This window comes from Coenobita brevimanus, chromosome 103 (genome assembly GCF_032717465.1).
Source record: "Coenobita brevimanus isolate Jiangsu-jjx chromosome 103, ASM3271746v2, whole genome shotgun sequence".
Lineage (NCBI taxonomy): Eukaryota > Metazoa > Arthropoda > Malacostraca > Decapoda > Coenobitidae > Coenobita > Coenobita brevimanus.
The window spans coordinates 9236509-9258597 of record NC_137056.1 but is presented as its reverse complement, the minus strand read 5'-3'; the positions used below and the strand labels follow the sequence as shown (position 1 = coordinate 9258597).

General features: G+C 42.5%; 1 protein-coding gene across 2 annotated transcripts in view; it reads right to left on the bottom strand.

Moving 5' to 3' along the window:
- The window catches only part of Dcps (Decapping enzyme, scavenger), a 72681-nt gene that overhangs the window by 25261 nt on the left and 25331 nt on the right, over positions 1–22089 (bottom strand). For both annotated transcript variants that reach the window (XM_080284965.1, XM_080284964.1), the window contains exons 6-7: positions 17432–17549; positions 13681–13818 (exon numbers count right to left, since the gene is read on the bottom strand). In XM_080284965.1, coding sequence (XP_080141091.1) covers positions 13681–13818; positions 17432–17549 — 256 coding nt within the window. The remainder of the gene's footprint in view (positions 1–13680; positions 13819–17431; positions 17550–22089) is intronic.

The window sequence follows — 22089 nt, the reverse complement described above, 5'->3', positions numbered from 1 at the left end:
CTGAGCAGGTGAAGGTTTATATCCATGGGATGGTTGTGGTTTATTGAGCAGGTGAAGGTTTATATCCATGGGATGGTTGTGGTTTATTGCTCATGTAATGCCACTCAGGGATATGTAGGGCTGGTCACTCTCATCGTAAATGTCAGGACACTTGCCTAGCCCCGGGCCCCTAAACTCCTCATGGGGCAACGTAGGACTGGATCTTAAATGTCAGGACACTTGCCTAGTCCCGGGCCCCTGAGCTCCTCATGGGGCAGCGTAGGACTGGATGATGGATGGATTGATATAAGTAGTCTCTCATTTATCCTGACACTCAGTATCCGGATGTGTTCATTATCTGGATGCAGGACCAAGGCTCTGTTAAACCATTATCTGAATTTACTTAATATTATCTGGACATAAGAATCCCGGGGAACTTTGGCCGGTCAGCCGACATGTTCAAACATTCGGTATCGTGGCCGCCAGGCTTGAGCCGTGAGAGGGAAGTAGTCTGTAACCCACAACCAGAGATAAAATGTCCGTCAGCCCCTGTACTGAATGGTCAAAATTGCGTGCTCGTCCTATCACTCACAACGAACCTCCAGCACCCAAGTAATACGACTGTAACCCACAAGTGGTGTCAGAATGTCTGTACGCATTCCCCACCAATTGTCCAATATTGCGTGGCCACAGGGCTAAGTCTTTTACAGCCGCCACCTCCATCAAACACAGACCACAAGCCACAAGTACATGTTCGGGGACAGCGGCTGTCTGCCTCTTTACCAAGTGTTGAAAGTCCCCCGGTCACTCTAAGTTGGTGTTTCCGCATGGCCACTCGACGTCTAACAAACTGCAAGCCACGAGTAAATGTACGGTAAAAGTGCCCGTCCGTCTGTTGGTAGAAGGGGGGGAATCCTGCCCACAGCCTCGCTTCTCCCCCCATCCCATCCCTTCTCCATACCCTTCCAGCTCCCCCTTCACTCCCTACCCTCCTCCGTGATGGTAACACTGACTCGTGAGTTTTCAGAGTTTTTGGGGATTTATTCGACTACTATTGGTCGTATCAAAATTCTGAAGAGACTACGAGAAAGCTCATGAAATTCTAGATATATGCTGAACTTTTGGAAGGTTCTGGCAAAATTTTGCACTAGGATGGTGGGAAGTTATATGAAGTTATATTTTACTCCTGAACACTTTATTCTTGCTATATTTCTGTACTTTTACTTGTTAGTTTTATGTGTTTTTATTAGCTTACCTAATAGTATAAACACCAGTGAAGATGATGATATACCATTTATACCAATATACCCAATTTCCGGTGGCATATTTGGCCGTTGAATTTTTTTGAGCACAGGGAGCAATCACTCGTCACAGACAACAGATTTTCAACCATCATCAGTTTTTTTGTGGGCTTTTGTTGTTTATGCAAGCTTTCTTGGTGTTTAGCATTAATATGAATAATCCTATGTGTGTTTTGATTTCTCAGTATGGCAGAACAACCAGAAAACTGCCAAAATTAGGAGGGGTACTGTACATAGTGTATAGGTCAGGTGTGTTTTGGTTTTCATTGATTCTTTCATGGTTTACTTGGTGTTTAGCAGTACTTTGACTATTCCTGTGTGTGTTTTGATGTCTAAATATGGCAGCGTGACTTGAAAACAGTGCCAAAATTTGGAGGGGTACTGTACATACAGTTGTCTATAGGTCAGGTGTTTTTTGGTTTTCAGTTTTTGTTTTTCATGGTTTTCTTGTTGTTTAGCATTGCTTTGGATATTCCTATGTGTTTTGATGTCTAAATATGGGAGATTGACCTGAAAACAACACCAAATTTAGGAGGAGTACTTTACATACAGTGGTGTATAGTTTTTTTTTTTTTTTTTTTTCCATTAATTTTGATATTCCTGTGTATGTTTTGATGTCTAAATATGGCAGATTGACCTGAAAACAGTGCCAAAATTAGAAGGGGTACTGTACATACAGTGGTGTATACAGTAGGTAGGGTGATTTTTGGTTTTCAGTGTTTGTTTTTAATGGTTTTCTTGGTGTTTAGCATTGCTATGGATATTCCTATGTGTGTTTTGATGTCTAAATATGGCAGACCTACCTGAAAACAGTTCCACAATTAGGAGGGGTACTGTATATACAGTGATGTACATATATATATATATATATATATATATATATATATATATATATATATATACAGTAATCCCTCCACTATCCGACGTGATAGAGCCAAAGGCATGTCCGGAAAGTGGTCCTGTCCAGATAGTGGGCCCCAGCCTCCTGGACTTGTACTTATGGACCTAACTCAGAAAAACACCTATACAACTCCCTCCGGACATGCATAGCATCTGTTTAAGACCCAAATCACACCAATAAGGTGCATAAATGACTGGAATAAATGCAAAAGAACCATAAAATGAGGTTTTAGAGGTGAGTTTATACAATGTTAAACATTCTGGATACTTACAACAAGTCCCTGGCTCCTGGACTTGTACTTATGGACCCCAACCCAGCCTAATTTTGAAAGCCACCTAAATAACTCCCTATCGGACATGCATAGCACATATTTAAACCTATTTAAGACCCTATTCACACCAATAATGGACATAGAGCATGAAATAAATGAAAAGGAACCAAAGAATGAGGAATTAGAAGTGACTGTACCTCATCCAGGTAATTACAGCACGTTTGTGGCTGCCTTTTATAAGGTTTTGGCAGTGGTGAAAATCTCTTGAAGCATGTACAGTAATCCAGTGTTGTGCTGCACTTACAGTAATTCTTTGCACTGTGAGCTATAACTGTTTAACCCTGCACATTGTTAATTGCACCATGCCAGTTCCAACCGCCATTTGCACTCCACAGTTAATCCTTTGCACTCTAAATTCTAATTTCTTAACACTACACAACATTGTAAATTCCTGTGTGGTCTAGTGGCGAGGTATTGCAGTTTATTCACTGTTTATTCACAAAAAAAAATGAGCACGTGTGGCTCCCATTACAACATGCTACCACTCGCGATCAAAGTTAGGGTATAACTACTTGGTTGTTGGTGTGTGAAGGGGAAACAGAGTTGCCAGATCGCAACGGCCACATTACCAAACTCCTCAATTTTCATTATCAAATTTAACTTTTCATCACCAAATTCATAATGCTAGCATTTATTCGTCACTAATTATATACAGTATACAAGTGGAAATACATGTAATCACTCTTTGTATAATTAACAGCATGGTTATTTTCACGCTAGGTACATTAGCAGATTAATCAGAGAGAGCACACATTCCATCTCCATCCTGTGTATCCTCATACATGTGAAAAATCCGTTTGCTAATGCATTACTCTGATTCATTACCAAACAAAATTTTCATGACCAAATTGGCCCACATTTGGTAATGAAAAATACCAAATGGCAACCCTGATAGGAAAGGGGGGAGGGGGGAGGGGGGATGAAGGATGGGGTGAGGGTCTGTGGTGTAAGAGCTGTTCGGCGCCATGCGGCAATTTCAAATTATGGGCAGGATTTGGGGGGGGGGGGTTCCAAAGGTCCAGGCCCACAATGTCTGGTAAGTGGGGATGTCCGGAAAGTGGGCGTCCGGATAGTATGGGGATTACTGTATATATTTTTCCATGGTTTTCTTGGTGTTGAAAATTATTTTGGATAATTCTATGTATGTTCTGATATCAAAATATGGCAGAATAACCAGAAAACACTGCCAAAATCAGGAGGGGTACTGTACATACAGTAGTGTTTAGGTAGGATGTTTTTTGGTTTTCAGTGGTTTTTCTGCATGGTTTTCTTGGTATTTACCATTACTTTGGATATTTCTATGTGTGTTTTGATGTTTGGAAAACACTGCCAAAAAGCACAGGTACTGTATAAATAGGTTAGGTATAGGAAGGGTCTGGGTATGGAAGGGGAATAGTGTTCATTATCCAGATGTTGCCACTACCCAGACATGCCTTTGGCTCTATTATGTTCAGATAAATGAGGGATTACTGTATATATATATATATATATATATATACATTCAAGTACTTGGGTAGTGTGATGAGTAAGGATGGAACTTTGGGGGATGAAGTGCGTGAAAGGGTACAGCAGGGAAGGAAGGTTGTTGGTACACTGAGAGCAGTGATGAGAAATAGGGAGGTGAGTATGGAAGTTAAGAAGTCACTGCATGATAGTATTGTGATCCCTACCCTGACGTATGGAAGCGAGGCATGGACCTTACAAGAGGGGAACAAGTCAAGAGTGAGAGCAGTGGAAATGAGTTACTTGAGAGGAGCATGTGGAGTGACGTGGAGGGACAGGTTGACGAATGAAGAAGTGAAGGAACGCTGTGGGGTGGATGTGGATGTGGTTGAGAAGATTAGGAGAAATACACTGAGGTGGTTTGGACATGTGGAGAGAATGGAGAATGAAAGACTGACTAAGAGGGTGTATGTGGGTGAGATGGGAGGAGGGAGAGGGAGAGGTAGACCAAGGATGAGGTGGAGGGATGGAGTTGAGAGGTATATGAGGGAGGGGGGGGTGAGTTGGGGGGAGGGTAGTCAAATGGTGGGTGACAGAGCGACTTGGAGGCGTTTTGTCTGCGGCCACCCTTTGCGGGATTAGGGCGTCGGGCTATAGATAGATAGATAGATAGATAGATAGATAATCCCTCTAATATCCGAACGCCCAATATCCGAACATCCCCACTAACCAGACATAATCATCCCGGGATCCAATATTTCCAAAATGGGCCAAAAACCGCAAAAAATTAGAAAAAAATCTGACTTTTTTCCCTCCCGTAATTTGAAATTGCCGCATGGCGCTGAACAGCTGTTACACCATGGTCCCTGCACCCCTGCCTTCCTCCCCTTCCCCCCTCCCCTGTCAGGGTTGCCATTTGGTATTTTTCATTACCAAGTGTGGGCCAATTTGGTAATGAAAAATTCGTTTGGTAATGAATCAGAATAATGCATTACCAAATGGATTTTTCACATGTATGAGGATACACAGGATGGAGATGGTGGATTGTTTGCTCTCTCTGATTAATCTGCTACCCTACATAGCGTGAAAATAATCAACATGGTGTTAGTTATAAGGAGAGTGATTACATGTATTTCCACTTGTATATATAATTAGTGAAGAATAGATGCTAGCTTTACGAATTTGGTAATGAAAAGTTAAATTTGGTAATGAAAGTTGAGGAGAGTGGTAATGTGGCCGTTGCAATCTGGCAACTCTGTTACCCCACCATCATCAACAGTCACAGCCAAACTCCAATCGAGAGCAGATGCTTATAGCAGTGCAAGCCACAGGTGCTTGTTTTTTGTGAATAAACAGTGAATAAACTACAATACCTCGCCAGTAGAACACACAGGAATTTACAGTGTTGTGCAGTGTTAAGAAATTAGAATTTAAAGTGAAGAGGATTAACTGTGGACTGCAAACTGGCGGTTCAAACCAGTCCAGGAGCCAGGGACTTGTAAGTACCCAGAATGTTTAATATTGTATAAATTCACCTCTAAAACCTCATTTTATGGTTCTTTTGCATTTATTTCAGTCTTTTATGTCCCTTATTGGTGTGATTTGGGTCTTAAATAGGTGCAATGCATGTCCAGAGGGAGTTGTATAGGTGTTTTTCTGAGTTAGGGTCCATAAGTACAAGTCCAGGAGGCTGGGGCCCAATATCCGGACAGGATCACTATCCGGACATGCCTTTGGCTCTATTACATCGGATATTGGAGGGATTACTGTATATATATTATATACTGTATATATAATTTATATACAGAAGCTCTCGATCTTCGATCGGTTTTGGGACCGAAAAAAATATCGAAATTCTATTTATCGAAGTGCGAATTGATAAACTTATGGGAAAAAAATAAATGGGACCAGCGTGTCTCCGACAAACCTACATCAACTTTTACGTATACACTTATACCCACCCAAAATCTTAACACAGCCATATACTGTATTTGCTTATATTTTAGTACATATTTACTTACTATTAGCAATAAAAGCAAGAAATACAGGCTGCACACACTTTAATATAGAAAGAATGACGCTCATGTGGTGAGTGTTGAGTTCCGAGACAATTCACCGTCAAGCCAATTCGCCGTCAAAACATGGACTATTCCTCGTCAGGACAATTCGCACCCTGGACGATTCCCTGTCGTTCTATAAATATACATGGTATAAATTAATCAATACTGTACTTTAATAACTATATTTCAGGGGATCCATCAGAGTCTACAGTATGTTCAATAGCGTAGGCTTTGGATATTACAGTATTTATTAGTTGCACCTTTAGTCAATAATTAACTTGTTTTTTCCTCACTGTGGTTACCTTTGAATTATATTCTAGCATCACTCATAGCTGTCTTCATAAATGACGGCGAACTGTCTTCTTATTGTTATGATGGCGAATTGACGACGGCGAATTGTCCCGACCGGTTCCGAGGCAATGGTTGAGTCACTGTTGCCAGCCACCACTGCCATCACTTGCGCTCGTCCCAACCCTGCTTGAGTGAACACCTGCTTCCTTATCTTTGTCCCAATCACCATGGCCACTGCTGATAATGCTTTCACTGCCTCCATCATCACAAAAAAGATTTCAAATGTTTGAATGAGGGCAAGCTTCACCAAGTGACCGGTAGGTGGCATGACAGATGAACAGGTGGGCTTTGACTTGCGCTCGCAACCCGGCTTGAGTGATCGAAGCACGACTTTTGAAATCGAAGCACGAATTTTAGACAAGCAGATGAGTCTGATCGAAGTACGAAATACTGAAGTAAGATTAATAGAAGATCGAGAGCCTACTGTACACAGTATACAGTGATCCCTCATTTATCCAAACATGCAGTACCAGGACGTGTTCATTATCCAGATACTGGACCTTGGCTCTATTAAACCATTATCCGAATTTACTTGCTATTATCCAGATGTGAAAGTCCCTGAAAACTTCGGTTGGCCGGCCAACACGTTCAAACACTCGGTATCCTGGCCTCTGGGCTCTAGCCGTGCACGGGAAATAGGCCATAACCCACAACCTGAGCTAAATGTCCATCCGCCCTTGTACTGAATGGTCAGAGTCATGCGCTGATCTGATCACTCCCTACAAACCTCTAGCACCTGAGTAATACCAACTGTAACCCACAAGCAGTGTCAAAACGTCTGTGCGCATCCCCACCGAATATCCAAAGTCACATGGCCACGGGGATTAGTCTTTCCTAACTGACACATCGCCTGTAACTGACCACAGGCCCATGAATACTTGTTCAGTGGCTGCACCTGCCTGCCTCTCTACCGAACATCCAAAGTCGCCCTGTCACCGGGGGTTGTGTTTCCCAGTGGCCACTGCGGATGTAACACAAGCCACAAGCCATGAGTAAATGTACAGTAAAAGCACCCGTCTGCCTCCACACCGAATGCCAGGAGTTCCCCGGCCTCTGGGATTAGTGCAAAACCCAACACCACGTGCGCCTGTCCGCTTCCCTACCAAATGGGCAGAGTTGCCTGGCAGGCCACATTAGTCATACACTACCTGAGGCGGTGATGTACTCGTCATCCACTGTTGTCTTCATATGATAACTCTTGCCTGGGCAAATGGAAATAAACCTTGTATGCAGATGTCAGTTTGTCATGTTTTGCTTCCTCTGTGCTCGAAGGCAACTGTGGGGTACGATGTGGCAGCGCTGTACTGCTTGCCGGTCTACAAGCCTGCATCTCAGTTCCCACCTCTGTCTCCGTCATGAGTGGTCACGCTTGCAAGCATGGCTGTGAATGCGGTTGCTTTTGTGGTGGTCCCCTTCCTTCTTCAGGCTGTGGTCCTCTGCTGCATTCTCGTGTGTGTGATGATGGCCCCACTACCACATGAGAAGCGGAGGAGGATGGTCTTGATTCTGGAAACGAAGCGTGAGATATTGAGCAAGGTTGACACAGGCTGAACCACAGGACGCATACCGCGGGAATATGATCTAGCCCATCTATCACTTTAATATCAAGAAATCACGGGACAAGCTTACACAGTATGGACAGGACTTCGGCGAAAGCAATTAGGAGCGACAAGGTCATGGCCCAGGTCTGGCACGCCGTTGTCGACTGGTCGACGTTGTTGTTGTTTCGCCAGCAACGTGCTGCCGGTGTGCTTGTGTGCGGGACCAAGGTGGAGGCTGCAGCCGAGAAGTTTGGACACCTGCACAACATACACGACTTCAAGGCTTCTAAGGGATGTCTCTTTTGCTTCAAGCTTCGCCATGGACTTACAGACCATAAGGCACATGGCGAGGCCTTGGACATGGCAGGGGAGGATGTAGACCCATTTCGCCAGGAAGTGCAGCGCCTGATCAAGGACAAGGCCATTGCCCTTGGTCAAGTCTATAATGCTGACAAAACTGGTCTATTCTACCACTCATTGCCCACCAACACCCTGGCAGAGGAGAAGAAGACTGTGCCTGGTCACAAGTTATCCAAACAACATATCTCTGTTTTGCACTGTTCTAATGCTAACAGGATGCATCGCCTCAAACTCGTTGTTGTTGGGCGTGCAAACAACCACGTTGTCTCCATGGGTTGATGGATAGCCTGACTGTTGTGTGGTACCATTCTGTGAAGGACTGATTTACTGCCAAGGTCTTCAGAGACTGTTTGCACAGACACTTTGTCAAGGTTACCCATTATCAAAGGGAGGTCCGTGGTATCGTTTGTGACCAGGTAAACACATTCCTGCTCCTGGACAATGCCCCTGTTCACCTGTCCAAGAAGGATGTGGTTGCTGATGACGGGTGCATTAGGCGCATGTTTCTGCCAGCTAATACAAAGGCTCTGATTCAACCAGTGGGCCAGGGTGTTATCATGGCTGCCAAGAGACTGTACCAGCACAGGTTCCTCAACCAGATAATGGTGGTGCTGGAGGGCAAGGACAGGGCTGAGGACACACGTAGAGAGCAGACCTTGCAAAATCTTCGGCATTACAATCTGAAGTCTCCGTCAAAACCCATGAAAGCAGTTGGTCTCGTCTCCTCCAGGGAATCAAAGCCGAGCACAACATTGAGGGGTTTGACATGGATGATTTCCACTGCTGTCTTCACACAGCAGACGAGTAGGTGGATGTTGACGATGTGAGGGATTGGTTGGGCAACGATGGCGATAATCCTGGTTATCAGACGATGTCTGTTGAGAAGATCGCCGCTGCTGCCTCTATGGGCACAAAGAGGATGAGGACCCTGACTTGCAGCCCCCTGCAACTCCATCACTCCCTCGTCTCAGTGCCTTAAGTGCAAATCTTGAAGAGGTGCTGCAGTACTCCAAGCACCTGCACTGTGACAAGATTTTTTTTTTTATTTTTTTTATTTTTTATTTTTTTTTTTTAGTGTCTGACTCTGGGCATGGGCTTCACATCCTGCTTTCAAGGTCCAGTAGTCCTCCTACATACTGCAAACCTCTACATGTCACCACTTCAGTGCTAACACCGACCGTCCATACTGAATACATGCTAGGTCTGTCTCATACAGGACTGGTGCATTGGTATTAGCGGGAGTATTGCTGCCGCTCAGCCTGGTGATGGAGCTTTCATCCTCCAGCAGAATTGTCGGTCCAATTATCAGACCAGACTCAACTCCTTCATCAACCCTGCCATCCACACAAGTGCCAGCCCATTCTCACCACCACCACCTCATTTCCCACCTTCACCATCGGACCTGCAACTGAGCACATCGACAGCCGTTGAGTGTTCGTTGGATGTAAGTTTGTGGCTGTCTTCAGTCTCCTGAGGCGGGTAGGATACCATCGCTGTGCCACATATCACCACTCATTGCTGAACTCCAGCAGGTAGAAGAGGAGGAGAAGTTCTTTGACCTTTCCTAAATATGAAGGTTAGTCACTAGACTACATGGGACAACTGCACACCTGCGGGAGGTGTGCGGGTTACGAAGGCAGTCTGCTGTGCACTGGATGGTAAGTACCCCAATCAAATGTTTTTTGGCAGAGAACTTTAGTTTTTTTTTCACAAATTTTTTGGTGTTTAAATTTATTATGGATATTCCCATGTTTGTTTTGATGTCAGAATATGGCAGACTGACATGAAAAGTGCCAAAATTAGGAGGGGTACTGTACGTACAGTAGTGTATAGGGAGGGTGTTTTTTTTTTTTTTTTTTTTTTTTGGATATTTTCATGTGTGTTTTGATGTCAAATATGGCAGACTGATATGAAAACAGTGCCATAATTAGGAGAGGCACTGCACATACAGTGGTGTATAGGTAGGATGTTTTTTGTTTTTTAATGTTTCTTTTCATGGGTTTCTTGGTGTTTAAAATTATTTTGGATTTCCTATGTGTGTTTTGATGTCTAAATATGGCAGAATGACTGGAAAACAGTGCCAAAATTAGGAGGGGTACTGTGCATACAGTAGTGTATTGGTAGGGTTTTTTTGGTTTTCAGTGGTTTTTCTGCATGGTTTTCTGGGTGTTTAAAATTATTTTCAATATTCCTATGTGTGTTTTGATGTCTAAATATGCCTGAATGACCTGAAGACACTGCCAAAGTAAGCAGAGGTACTGTATAAGTTGGAGGTTGGGTAGAGGTAAGGTCTGGGTATAGTAGGGGGGATAGTGTTCATTATCTGGACATTGCCACTACCCAGACTTGCCTTTGGCTCTATTACATTGGATAATTGAGGGATTACTATATATATGTGTGTATATACTGTATATATATACAGTTAGGTCCATTATACGACCACTTGATATACGAGAAACCGATGATACGACCGGGGTAAATAAGGGACTATTTTCGATATACAATCTCGAAAATCCAATTATACAACATTCAGTCTGGGGTGAAGTGTAAGGATTCTAACTCAGTCATCCTAGCAAATGCAGTCACTGCCGTTTTCTCTCAACCTTGGAGAGAAATAGCAGGACTGCTCAGCTACAGCGTTGCCAGACGTGCGATAATTATCACAAAATGTGATATTTTGGCACACTGTGTGATATGCAATAGCATGCGTGCAATAATGCAGTAACTTTCATAATTTCATAATCTGAAAAATAAATTGGGGATTGCAAAATTAACAAGTCTACTGTAAGACTAGTTACAAAAGCAGAATTAAGTAACTCTTGCGATAACCAGTATTATAATCTGGTAGGTACTTAACAGTTAAACAAATTCATGGTAGGTACTTAAGTTAAACAAATTCATTAACATTAATTAATCACTCCACACATAAATATATTAATTCCACAGTTATTACCGATTTATGTGAAGAAATGCCTTTGTTTATGAGTGTGATAATTTTGATAAAAAAGCGATAATTTTAACGTCCCGGGTACGATAATATGGGTTTGGGAATCTGGAATGCTGCTCAGCTGGCGACCGCCAGACCAGCTTCCCACCTCCAACACGACATAACCATCTATAGATGAGTGTTATGCATGTTTTATATGTTTAATTAATGTGCAGTCATGTTATCTGCATATTATTTGCTCTTTCAGGTTGCTTTCTCTACAGTTCAGTAATATAGATATGTTTGCTGCATTTGGTATCGTATATTTTAGCTTGAAAACTTACCTTTGATGGGGTCCTTGAACCTAACCAATATTTTACCATTAGTTACGTGTTTCATTATACTAGAATTCGTTATACGACTATGCCAAATGGAACCTAACTGCTCATATCTTCGGGACCTCCCCGCATATATATATATATATATATATATATATATATATATATATATATGTATATATATACTGTATATATACAGTATAATCATTCATCATCATCCAGATCTCCTTTCCCACCCTAGGGCAGGCTGAGGAGTAGCAGTGTCCAAACAACCCAAATTTGCCCAATCCAATGGGCCACGCTTCCACTCACTTATCATTCAAGCCCCCGGAATCCTGGCTGTACTGGATATGCCAAAAACATTCACCACGTTCTGTAGCTTCATATAAACGTATCCAATTGAGTCCTCTCCTCCATCTTTCTTTCCTGCCAACCTCTTCTGTCCTTCTTTCCTCGTCCTTCTGCCTACGGTGACTTTACACTCCCTCTTCTGTCTTTCATTCCTTCATTCTTTCGTCTTCCTTCTGTCCATGGGTGACTCTACACTGAGTGACAAACCAAATGGTTTCCTGTACACCAGGAAACCATTTATTATGCTGGGTGGTAACCATATAACCAAATTATGGCGCCGGGTTGTTTAGTGGGTAATTAAGGCGCTCCAGCCAGATTGAGCCTATGAAGGTTTATATCCAAGAGGTGGTTGGGGTTTATTGCTCACATAATGCCACTCAGGGATGAGTGAGGCTGGTCACTTTCATCTTAAATGTCAGGACCAACTTGTCTAACCCTGGGCTTCTGTGCTTCTCATGGGGCAACATAGAACTGGATGATGGATGGGTGGATGAACACTATGATGACCCTCCTCTAATGGCTGGCATAGAAACTAGCCTCAGAATGACACTAACAATAAGGGTGAAAAGCCTTAGAAAAAAATGTTTTTTCAGCTCATCTGACCTGTTAAAGTAATGTCTTGAGAGGAGTGGTGGGCAATAAGGTTAACTCTCATTTTCTGTTCAACGGGCATGTAGTGAGCCAGTGAAAACTCAGACAGCTGCTGAGTTTTATGGATTTTCCAACTACTGTTTACTACTGACAACCTGTACTGGTACTGTGTCTACACTCATACTCATGACACTGCTGAATGGGGAATTGCCTTTTTATGTGTATCAGTTTACTATGTCTAACTGTCTATCTGTCAAAAATTATCTATCTTTCTGTCTTTATCAGTCTATCTGATTGATCAGGGTCTGTCAGTGTAACAGTAATCATTATCATGTCTGCTCTGTTCTCTCACTTTGATTTCTCAGTATTTTCTGCAATTATTCAAAATAGATAAGAGCTACTATATTTCTATACAATCTTACCATTTTTAAAAAATTCTCCATTGCAATATTAATAATTAGTCATTTTATGTCCATGCACCTTTTCCTCTCACACTCATCAGCCAGTATTATTTTTTTTCCTGTTTACCATTTTAATAAACTAAATTGCACCCATATTCTTTGTTATCTCATAATACAGAGGAAACATTGAAACACACAGGAAAACAAAAGAGGCATTTTATTATGTTATATGCCACAAATCACTCTCACAGTTTGGCTTTTTTCTTTCTAGCAACAATTAATAATTAAACAACAAATCTCTTTGTCAGTATTTTGGTGCATTTAACATTGTAACATTAAAGCAAACACCTTAAACTATACTGTGACCAAAAAGGAACTCACTGCTATTACAGTGTAACAACATTACATGAGTTGAAATGTCATCAAACTTTGAGTGCAATTTGTGGGAAACTTTCATTTTGTCACATAGCCACTGCTGGATATGTGCCCCCTCATATGAATTACAGCTTGCAGCAGAGAGTTGGTATACAAAAACTCATCATTTTATATTGTCTTTTTAATGCCTGTTTTTGTAATTTAATCCTCAGTAAATTACAGACAGACTGCCTATAAAGTTCCACTGCAACCTATGAAACTTATTTATCACAATTTATAGTACCGGTTTTTGAAAAGGTTTGATATTTTAGAACTAATCCCTGACAAATTACAACGGTTTACTGTACATAATGTAATCAACTATTAAAAAAATAGTAACAGGGTTTTACAATTGGCTGAAATAAGTGAAACATGTGAAATTTCAATCTTACCTTTGGCCTTATATCTGGCTCTGAGTGGATGGTTGTCCTTAACTGTGAAGGGTAAGACTGCTTTTTTGTAGAACTCATCACATACTTCCAGGTTGCTGATCACTGTTGAAAGTAAGTGAGCCTTCCCTGCCCATGTTCCTGTTTCAACAATGGTGCCACTGTTATTCTCTAATTCTGCTATACCTAATACTATTATTTTCTTCTGTTTATATATGAGATACTTTATCCTGTTTAGGGAATGAACTATTGTACTCCTTATTTATTGCTGTATCATCATCAACCTCATCATCATCATCATCATCAACCTGACCTCTTTTCCCATCTACGAATAGGATGAGGTAAGGTTCACCAAGCACAGGCAGAGAAAGCACAGTTGTGGGATAACTATCAAGAGTGTGGCCAGTTGAAATGGGCCAGACACTCATCACATTCACCATTCTAGCCACTGGAATTCTAGCTATACCTCACATGACTAATGAACTGCACACATTTTCTTGGTATTTTTCCTTAGAGATGCACTTCACAATACCCATTGGATAAATCAGTGTTAACTAAAGAAACAGATGTGAACTCTTTATCATGTGCTCCTCCTTATATATTTAATCCAACCAATTTGAACCTGTCAGTTCACTCTGGCTTCGTCCAGTTCCATACCTCAGTTTCTTGAACACTCATTTACATATCCATACCAATGGTAGGTGGTGGCAACCATCATCCTCTTGCCTGATGTACTTCCATCACATCTGTCATACTACCTCTGTCTGCCCACCTCTCTTCCTGTTTCTCCCTTATCTTCTGGTCATCATCATCATCATCATCATCATCATCATCATCCCCACCTCCTTTCCCACCCTAGGGCAGGGTCAGGAGTAGCAACGTCCAGACAGCCAAAGTTTGCCCAGTTCAACGGGCCATGCTTCCATTCACTCATCATTCATGCCCTCAAAATCCTGGCTCCATCAGATAGGCCCCCCCACAAAAAAAATTCACCACATTCTGTAGTTTCCTATATACCTATCTGATAAAGCCTGCCACATTAAAAAGGGGTGCCAAATCCCTGGTAATGTGCTTCTCCACACAAAGTTCATCCAACCAGCTCAGTCTCTTGTCAGTCCCTTAGCCTCACCAACTTCCATACCGGTACCTCTCTACCTCACACACTCATCCACCATATCCCTACACCTCCCTGGCCTACCTCACCTTCTCCCCCCTTCAAATTCGCTCAGATACATCTTTTTCACCACTCTATTAGTCATCCACTCCATCCACTTGACCAGGCCACCTCAGTACACTCTCTTCAATTATGGTGTCCACAGACTTCCTCACTCCAAATCTTTCATGTGTCACATTATTCTGTATCCTATCCACTCTCTGTACTCCACATACATTCCTCAGCAGTCCCATCTCCACTGCTCTTACTCTTGACTTTTCATTTTCATGCCACACCATAGTCTTACATCCTTATGGTAAAGTTGGCACTAACACTCCTTCATGTAAGCCTCGCACAGCTGCAACACTCAAGCCTCAGTTTATTATCAAGGCCTTCATAGCACCAGCTACTTTCCTTTCTTGTGTCATTCAACTTTCCACTTCTTTTGCACACATCTGCCTCTCTTTTCTATCACTGTATCCAGGTATTTGAACTCTCTCACCACATCCAGTCTCTCCATTCACTGTAACATCACACTGGGAGTCACCTTCTCTCTCAATAACCATCACTTTACTTTTTCCTACATTTACTCTCAAGGCACAACGCTCACAGACATCTACAAAACTCTGCACTGGCCTACTGTACTCTTGTCCAGTATTTGCAAGTAGCACTGCATCATCAGCATACAACAAATTTGGGATATTCTATCCATCACCATTCATTACAAACGCCATCCCTCTCTCCATTACTAGTGTTTTTACTTCTCTCATCATATATGTACTGAACAACCATGGGGACATCATGCAACCTCGTCGCTCACCTACACTGATTGTGAACCATCCACTTAGATGCCCATTTACCCTTACACATGCCTCACTACCATTATAAAAACTCTTGACGGCACCTAGCAACTTACCATCTACATTGTACATGTGCAAAGCCTTCCACAATCCTTCTCTGTCTACTTTGTCATATGCTTTTTCCTGATCCATAAATGCCATAAACACCTTACTGTCCTTCTCACATACCTTCTCCACTGTTTGTCTCACTGCAAATATTTGATCTACACATCCTCTGCCACTCCTAAAGCCATCCTGTTTGTCACTCACTAGGACTTCTGATATCTCTCTTACTTTTTCTATAGTAATTCTATCATATAACCTTCCCTACAACACTCGATAGACTTTTGCCACAATAATTCTTGCACTCACTTCACTCATTTTTATTTCTGTACAAAGGTACAATCACTGCCTTTTTCCTCTCTACTGGCATAGTTTCACTCATCCATGCCTTCTTGCATATCTTCAACACGCACTTCATTCCACTCTCCCCACTACACTCAATCATCTCTGCATAACCCTCATCAACCCCAGCTGCTTTCCCATTTTTCATTTGTTTCACAGTCACTTTTTATTATTTTCTCTCCACTACAGACAACCCTACAATGAGTGACCGGCTTAATGGTTTCAGGAAACCATATACAATGTTGGGTGGCAACCACATAACGGAATTATGTGGAGCCTGCTATGGTGCCCACACAAACTGGGTGGGGCAACACAAATGCAGTATCCATCCAGGAACCATACCCCCACACTTTTCCCATGCCTTGCTGTCAACCACAAGGAATGTTGGTTCTCTTCATGGGACAATCCAGCAAGGGCAGCTGCTTGCCTATGGATGATGGGTCTGCTCAACCAAAAAGACAGGCTGACTAACAACAACATATCCATCCATCTTGTCTTAAAATGTCATCTCCCTCTCCCCATGCACACATGCATGCATGCAAGCTGTTTTTTTTTATTATAATTATTTAATTAAAACCTTTTTATTGCTGCCTCCAGATGACTGTATCCATTTTCGAAGACATAAAACTGGAGACTTTAGACACTACCTTCACAACAGCAATTCTCTCAGGCTAGCTGATGTTTTTCAAACTGGATGGGTTAGATGTTTACAAAAATCCTTCATTAACTTTTTCATCTGTGGTAGGTGGGGGTGCTCACCATCTACTCACTCGATGTAGTGCTGCTCTTGGGTATCTGCCCTTTCCTCTCCTCCATCCTCTTGTCTTTCTTTCCTTCATTTTTCCTTGTCCTTCTGCCTATGGGTGACTTTACTCTCCCTCTTCTGTCTTTCTTTCCTTAATGCTTTCCTCTTCCTTCTGCCTGTGGGTGACTCTACACTAAGTGATAAGCCAGATGGTTTCCTGTACACCAGGAAACCATTTACTACACTATGTGGTAAGCATATGACCAAATTTTGTTGCCTGGTGGTTTAGTGAGAATTACAGCACTCCAATTGGATGGAGCCAGTGAAGGTTTATATCCAAGGGGTGGTTGGGGTTTACTGCTCACGTAATGCCACTCAGGGATGAGTGAGGCTGGTCACTCTCATCTTAACTGTCAGGACCAACTTGCCTAGCCTAGGGCTCCTATGCTTCTCATGGGGCAATGTAGGATTGGATGATGAATGAATGAATGAAAAACTCTTTCATTACTTGGAGAGCTCTTCTAGTTGACCAGAACTGTCTGGAAGCTATAGGAATAAGCAAAAAAGATGTCAACCAGAATCAAGAGGGTTAAAATCACTACCTATACTGACCTGGTGCCTCAAAGGAGAGTGCTGTGAAGTGGACATGAAGGTGGTAGAAGGACGGCTGGTAGTGCACATACACCCTCAGTTTGTGGCCTGGAACTCCATATCTCTCCTTGATGGCGGCCTGTTGGGGGGGGGAGGGGGAGGTAAGTTCAGTACATAGGTAAAAATGGTAACAGACAGTCCCATTTTATACCCTTTGAGGTGTAGGGGTCTGAGGCTATGCTACCACAGTCAAGTACATTTAAAGGTAGATGAACAGCCTACCTTGTAAACACCAGTAATTAACATAAGGGAAGCTGCCCTAACCAGCCAAATGCTACTTAGGCTACTTTTAACATCTGCAGTACAATCAGCTATAGTATTATACATCATGAATTCATTTACAAATGCCAAAAATGTATTAAATATTTTTGTTACCTCAATCAGCACCAGAAGAAAGGAGAATACTGAGATTGGATGGCAAGAAATGTTTATCAAGCTTACTTCATGACACTCAATGACACTGGTGTTTTTGGTAAGCCTGGTTGCTGTTTTAACTTCCTGTGAGTGTGACTGTAATACAAGGAGACAATGAGACAGTTGCTACTACTTGCAGTAAAGCTGGAAAAGTGGCAGATCAATTTTAATGTGATGGTGAAAGAGTATAAAGATTACCAGTACATTATGCAGGGCTTACAGATGTGCAAGATATTATTTGTAGACTCATCATCATGACTGCATTTAAATGAGAAAATTTCTTCTCATCACTGTCATCAACAGCTGATAATTCATGTATCCACTACAAACACCCTCCCAACTGATGATAACTTGCATTAACCCCTTCTTTACCGGAAATGTGTTTTGATGTACCCCCGTACATCGCTTGTAAACACCCGTGAGACATCGTAACCGCAACCGTGGTACGCTGGTATATCCTTTAATGAATGGCAGCTTATGGGCCTCAGGGTAGCCTGGTAAGGCTGTTTCTGAGGACCTCATGATAGCATCAGCTCTGTGTTTTGACAACAAAGACTGTGACAAAGTTCTGATGAATTCTAACATCATAAGATACATCATGACTGAGTCGCGGTGGCACGAATGGCTTGCTCACTCATCTGTGATATAACCTCTTTTAGACCAATCATTATTTTATTTATAATTTCTACTACAGATATCGTACTATATTTTCTGCTGACATATGGCAAAATTTATACGCTTTGGCCTGCCTGAGAAAGCCAGTTACCACGCACTTGACCACGAGAGAGGGTGTACAGGATATTTTTCTCTCATGGCTTCTCTGGCGGATGCTGATAGTGACGAGTTTATTCCTCATGAGAATACTTATTTAGATGTATCAGCTGATGATGCAGCAGTGTCTGATGTGTCAGTAGATGACTATGATCCTGAAAATGATAGCGAGGTTTACGTGAGTGAGGAGGAGGAGGAAATTAGTAGCGAGCTTAGTGACGCCACACTCCTGGCAACAAGTGGGTCAAGGTCGCCATCACCATCACATATGTCCACACACTTCAAGCTCAGCTTACAAGGTAAATAAATAAGCCATCCATCTGTGCATGACATTTTTTTCAAGCCAGTCTGTACAGTAGTTACCTGGGTAACAGCAGTCTAGCATAAGATATGTAAACTTATAGAGTATAATGATTTATAATTATTTTTTTTATTACCAACATCATGCTGGGTTTGTGATCATCAGTATATAAACAAATCACACAGAGTGATTAGTTTGGACATGGCAAAAAACATACGCCACCCCTCACACTACGGGAGGGGGAGCTGTCACGTCGGTATGGGGGGTAAACATAGTGTTTACACTGGGGGGAGGGGTCAGTAAAGAAGGGGTTAATATATTACATCGGATGATACAAACACAAAAAGCAGAAAAATAACACTAGTTACACTGCTTTTCAAAAATGATGGATGGATGGATTAAGAATATATACATGGCTGGGACTAGATGGGTCACTGGACTCATTCTCAACCTAGTCAATTATGGAGATTAGTCATAATGTAAAGAAAATCAGATCACACACTACTTGCCTGATTTATTTACCTTTCAAAAGTATAATTTAGGTCTGGCCAGACTAAGTGTGTGAAAGAGTTTTACTTGGAGGACATGTTATGTGCTGGAGGTGGGGCTGCAGCCAGATAAGGAGTTCAGCTAGGGTAAGGAGTTCAGGGAGCTGTTGCCTCTCCTGACAATGAGAGGACTCTCCCTCCATCTTGGGATCTTTGTATGTGGCATGTTAAGAGTGTAATGCTGTATGATAGAGATCTGAGCAATAAAGGAAGAGGATATTCATAGGCTCAAGCATGCAGAAATGACAATGATTAGATAGACAGATCATGCGTCCTTGCATGCGGGGCCTGGGGGTCTAGGTTTACGACTGAAGAGTTCAGAGGAAGGATAGGACTGGACTGTATTGGTGTGATGAGGAGGGGTAGACTGAGATGATCTAGGCACAAGGAGAGGATAATGACAATTGGCTGCAGAAAGTGAGAGGTGTGACTGTCAGGAGCAGGGTTGTGAGAGGCAGACTGAAAAAGACCTGGGATGAGGATATCGAGCATGACCTTGGATAAGGGACTAAATAGGGAGGCTGGTAGAGATTGAGCATCAAGGAAAGCCACCATTAGATGACCCAGACTGAAGCATGCAAGCATGTTGGAGCCTTTATAAATGATATGATACAAATATTAATTTTGCAGAAATTCGTGCGAATGTTCAGCCAAGCACTCTTTACCTGAATTCCAACTTCACCAGTCCCAACTTGTCAAGGGTAATTTGATCCCTCCATGCTCAAATATTCTGCATTCAGTTGACCCATTTTCAGTAAGGTAAATGATAATAACCAAGCCCATATAACCTCCATAAGGTACAGTCGCGGCGCATAGTCCTTGACCAGGGTGTAAGGAAAAGTCAACGCCACCACAGGGCTGCTGTGCGTCAGAACACTTTCCCTTACACCCCCTGCAGGGGGTGATGGGGGAAGGAGGCAGGGGGTGTAAGTGACTGTGTTCTGATGCACTGCAGCTCTTTGGTGGCATTGACTTTCCTTTACATCCTGGTCAAGGACTATGTCCCGGGACTGTACCTGAGGTTAGGCTACCAGAGTCCACTAGATATGAGGACAGATAACCATCCCACTTTCTTTTGCAGCAATACACAATTGAAATACCTCGTTGTCTCTTAGAGATTGAACATGTGAAAGGTTGTCACTCCAAATGGGACGTTCTAACCACTTGACCACCAAGCTGTGTACTGTATATAGTGTTGCCTCCACTAACATAGTTAACTACTACCACCAGGGTGATGTGCTTAAAAAATATATATATATATTATAAACATAATCTCTCTCTCTCTCTCTGCCATTACTGTACAGATAAACCATTATATGGTCCTGAATTCCTTATGGCACTCTCCAAAGTCACAATTTTTTACCTCTACACCCCAGCCAAAAAGATACCCTAAATACTTTCCGAACACACACATGTATTCCATGGAAAAAGGGTCACCCAACCAACACTGGCAAAACTAACCAACAGGTTAATAATAATAATAATAATAATAATAGTAATAATAATAATAATAATAATAATAATTGTGGTAGGTGGGGGCGCTCACCATCCACTCACTCGATGCAGTGCAGCTCTCAGGTGTCTGCCCTTTCCTCTCCATCCTTCTTTCCTTCCATTCTCTTCTGTCTTTCTTTCCTTCATTCTTTCCTTGTCCTTCTGCCTACGGGTGACTTTACACTGTCTCTTCTGTCTTTCTTTCCTTCATTCATTCCACTTCCTTCAGCCTGTGGGTGACTCTGCACTGAGTGAAAAGTCAAATGGTTACCTGTGCACCAGGAAACCATTTACTACGCTGGGTGGTAACCATATAACCAAATTTTGGCACCTGGTGGTTTAGTGGGTAATTATTGCACTCCAATCGGATTGTGCCGGTGAAAGTTTATATCTACGGGGTGGTTGGGGTTTATTGCTCACGTAATGCCACTCAGGGATGAGTGAGGCTGGTCACTCTCATCTTAAATGTTGGGACCAACTGCCTAGCCCTGGGCTCCTACACTCCTCATGGGGCAATGTAAGATTGGATGATGGATGGATGGATGGATAATAATAGTAATAATAATAATTATAATAATCCATCCATCCATCATCCAATCCTACAATGCCCCATGAGGAGCGTAGGAGCCCGGGGCTAGGCAGTTGGTCCCGACATTTAAGATGAGAGTGACCAGCCTCACTCATCCCTGAGTGGCATTACATGAGCAATCAACCCCAACCACCCCTTGGAGATAAACCTTCACCGGCTCAATCCGATTGGAGTGCAATAATTACCCACTACACCACCAGGCACCAAAATTTGGTTATATGGTTACCACCCAGCACAGTAAATGGTTTCCTGGTGTTCAGGAAACCATTTGGCTTGTCACTCAGTGTAAAGTCACCCACAGGCAGAAGGAAGAGGAAAGAATGAAGGAAAGAAAGACAGAAGAGGGAGTGTAAAGTCACCCGTAGGCAGAAGGACAAGGAAAGAATGAAGGAAAGAAAGACAGAAGAGGATGGAAGGAAAGAAGGATGGAGGACAGGAAAGGGCAGACACCCAACAGCAGCACTACATCCACTCACTCGATGTAGTGCTGCTGCTGGGTGTC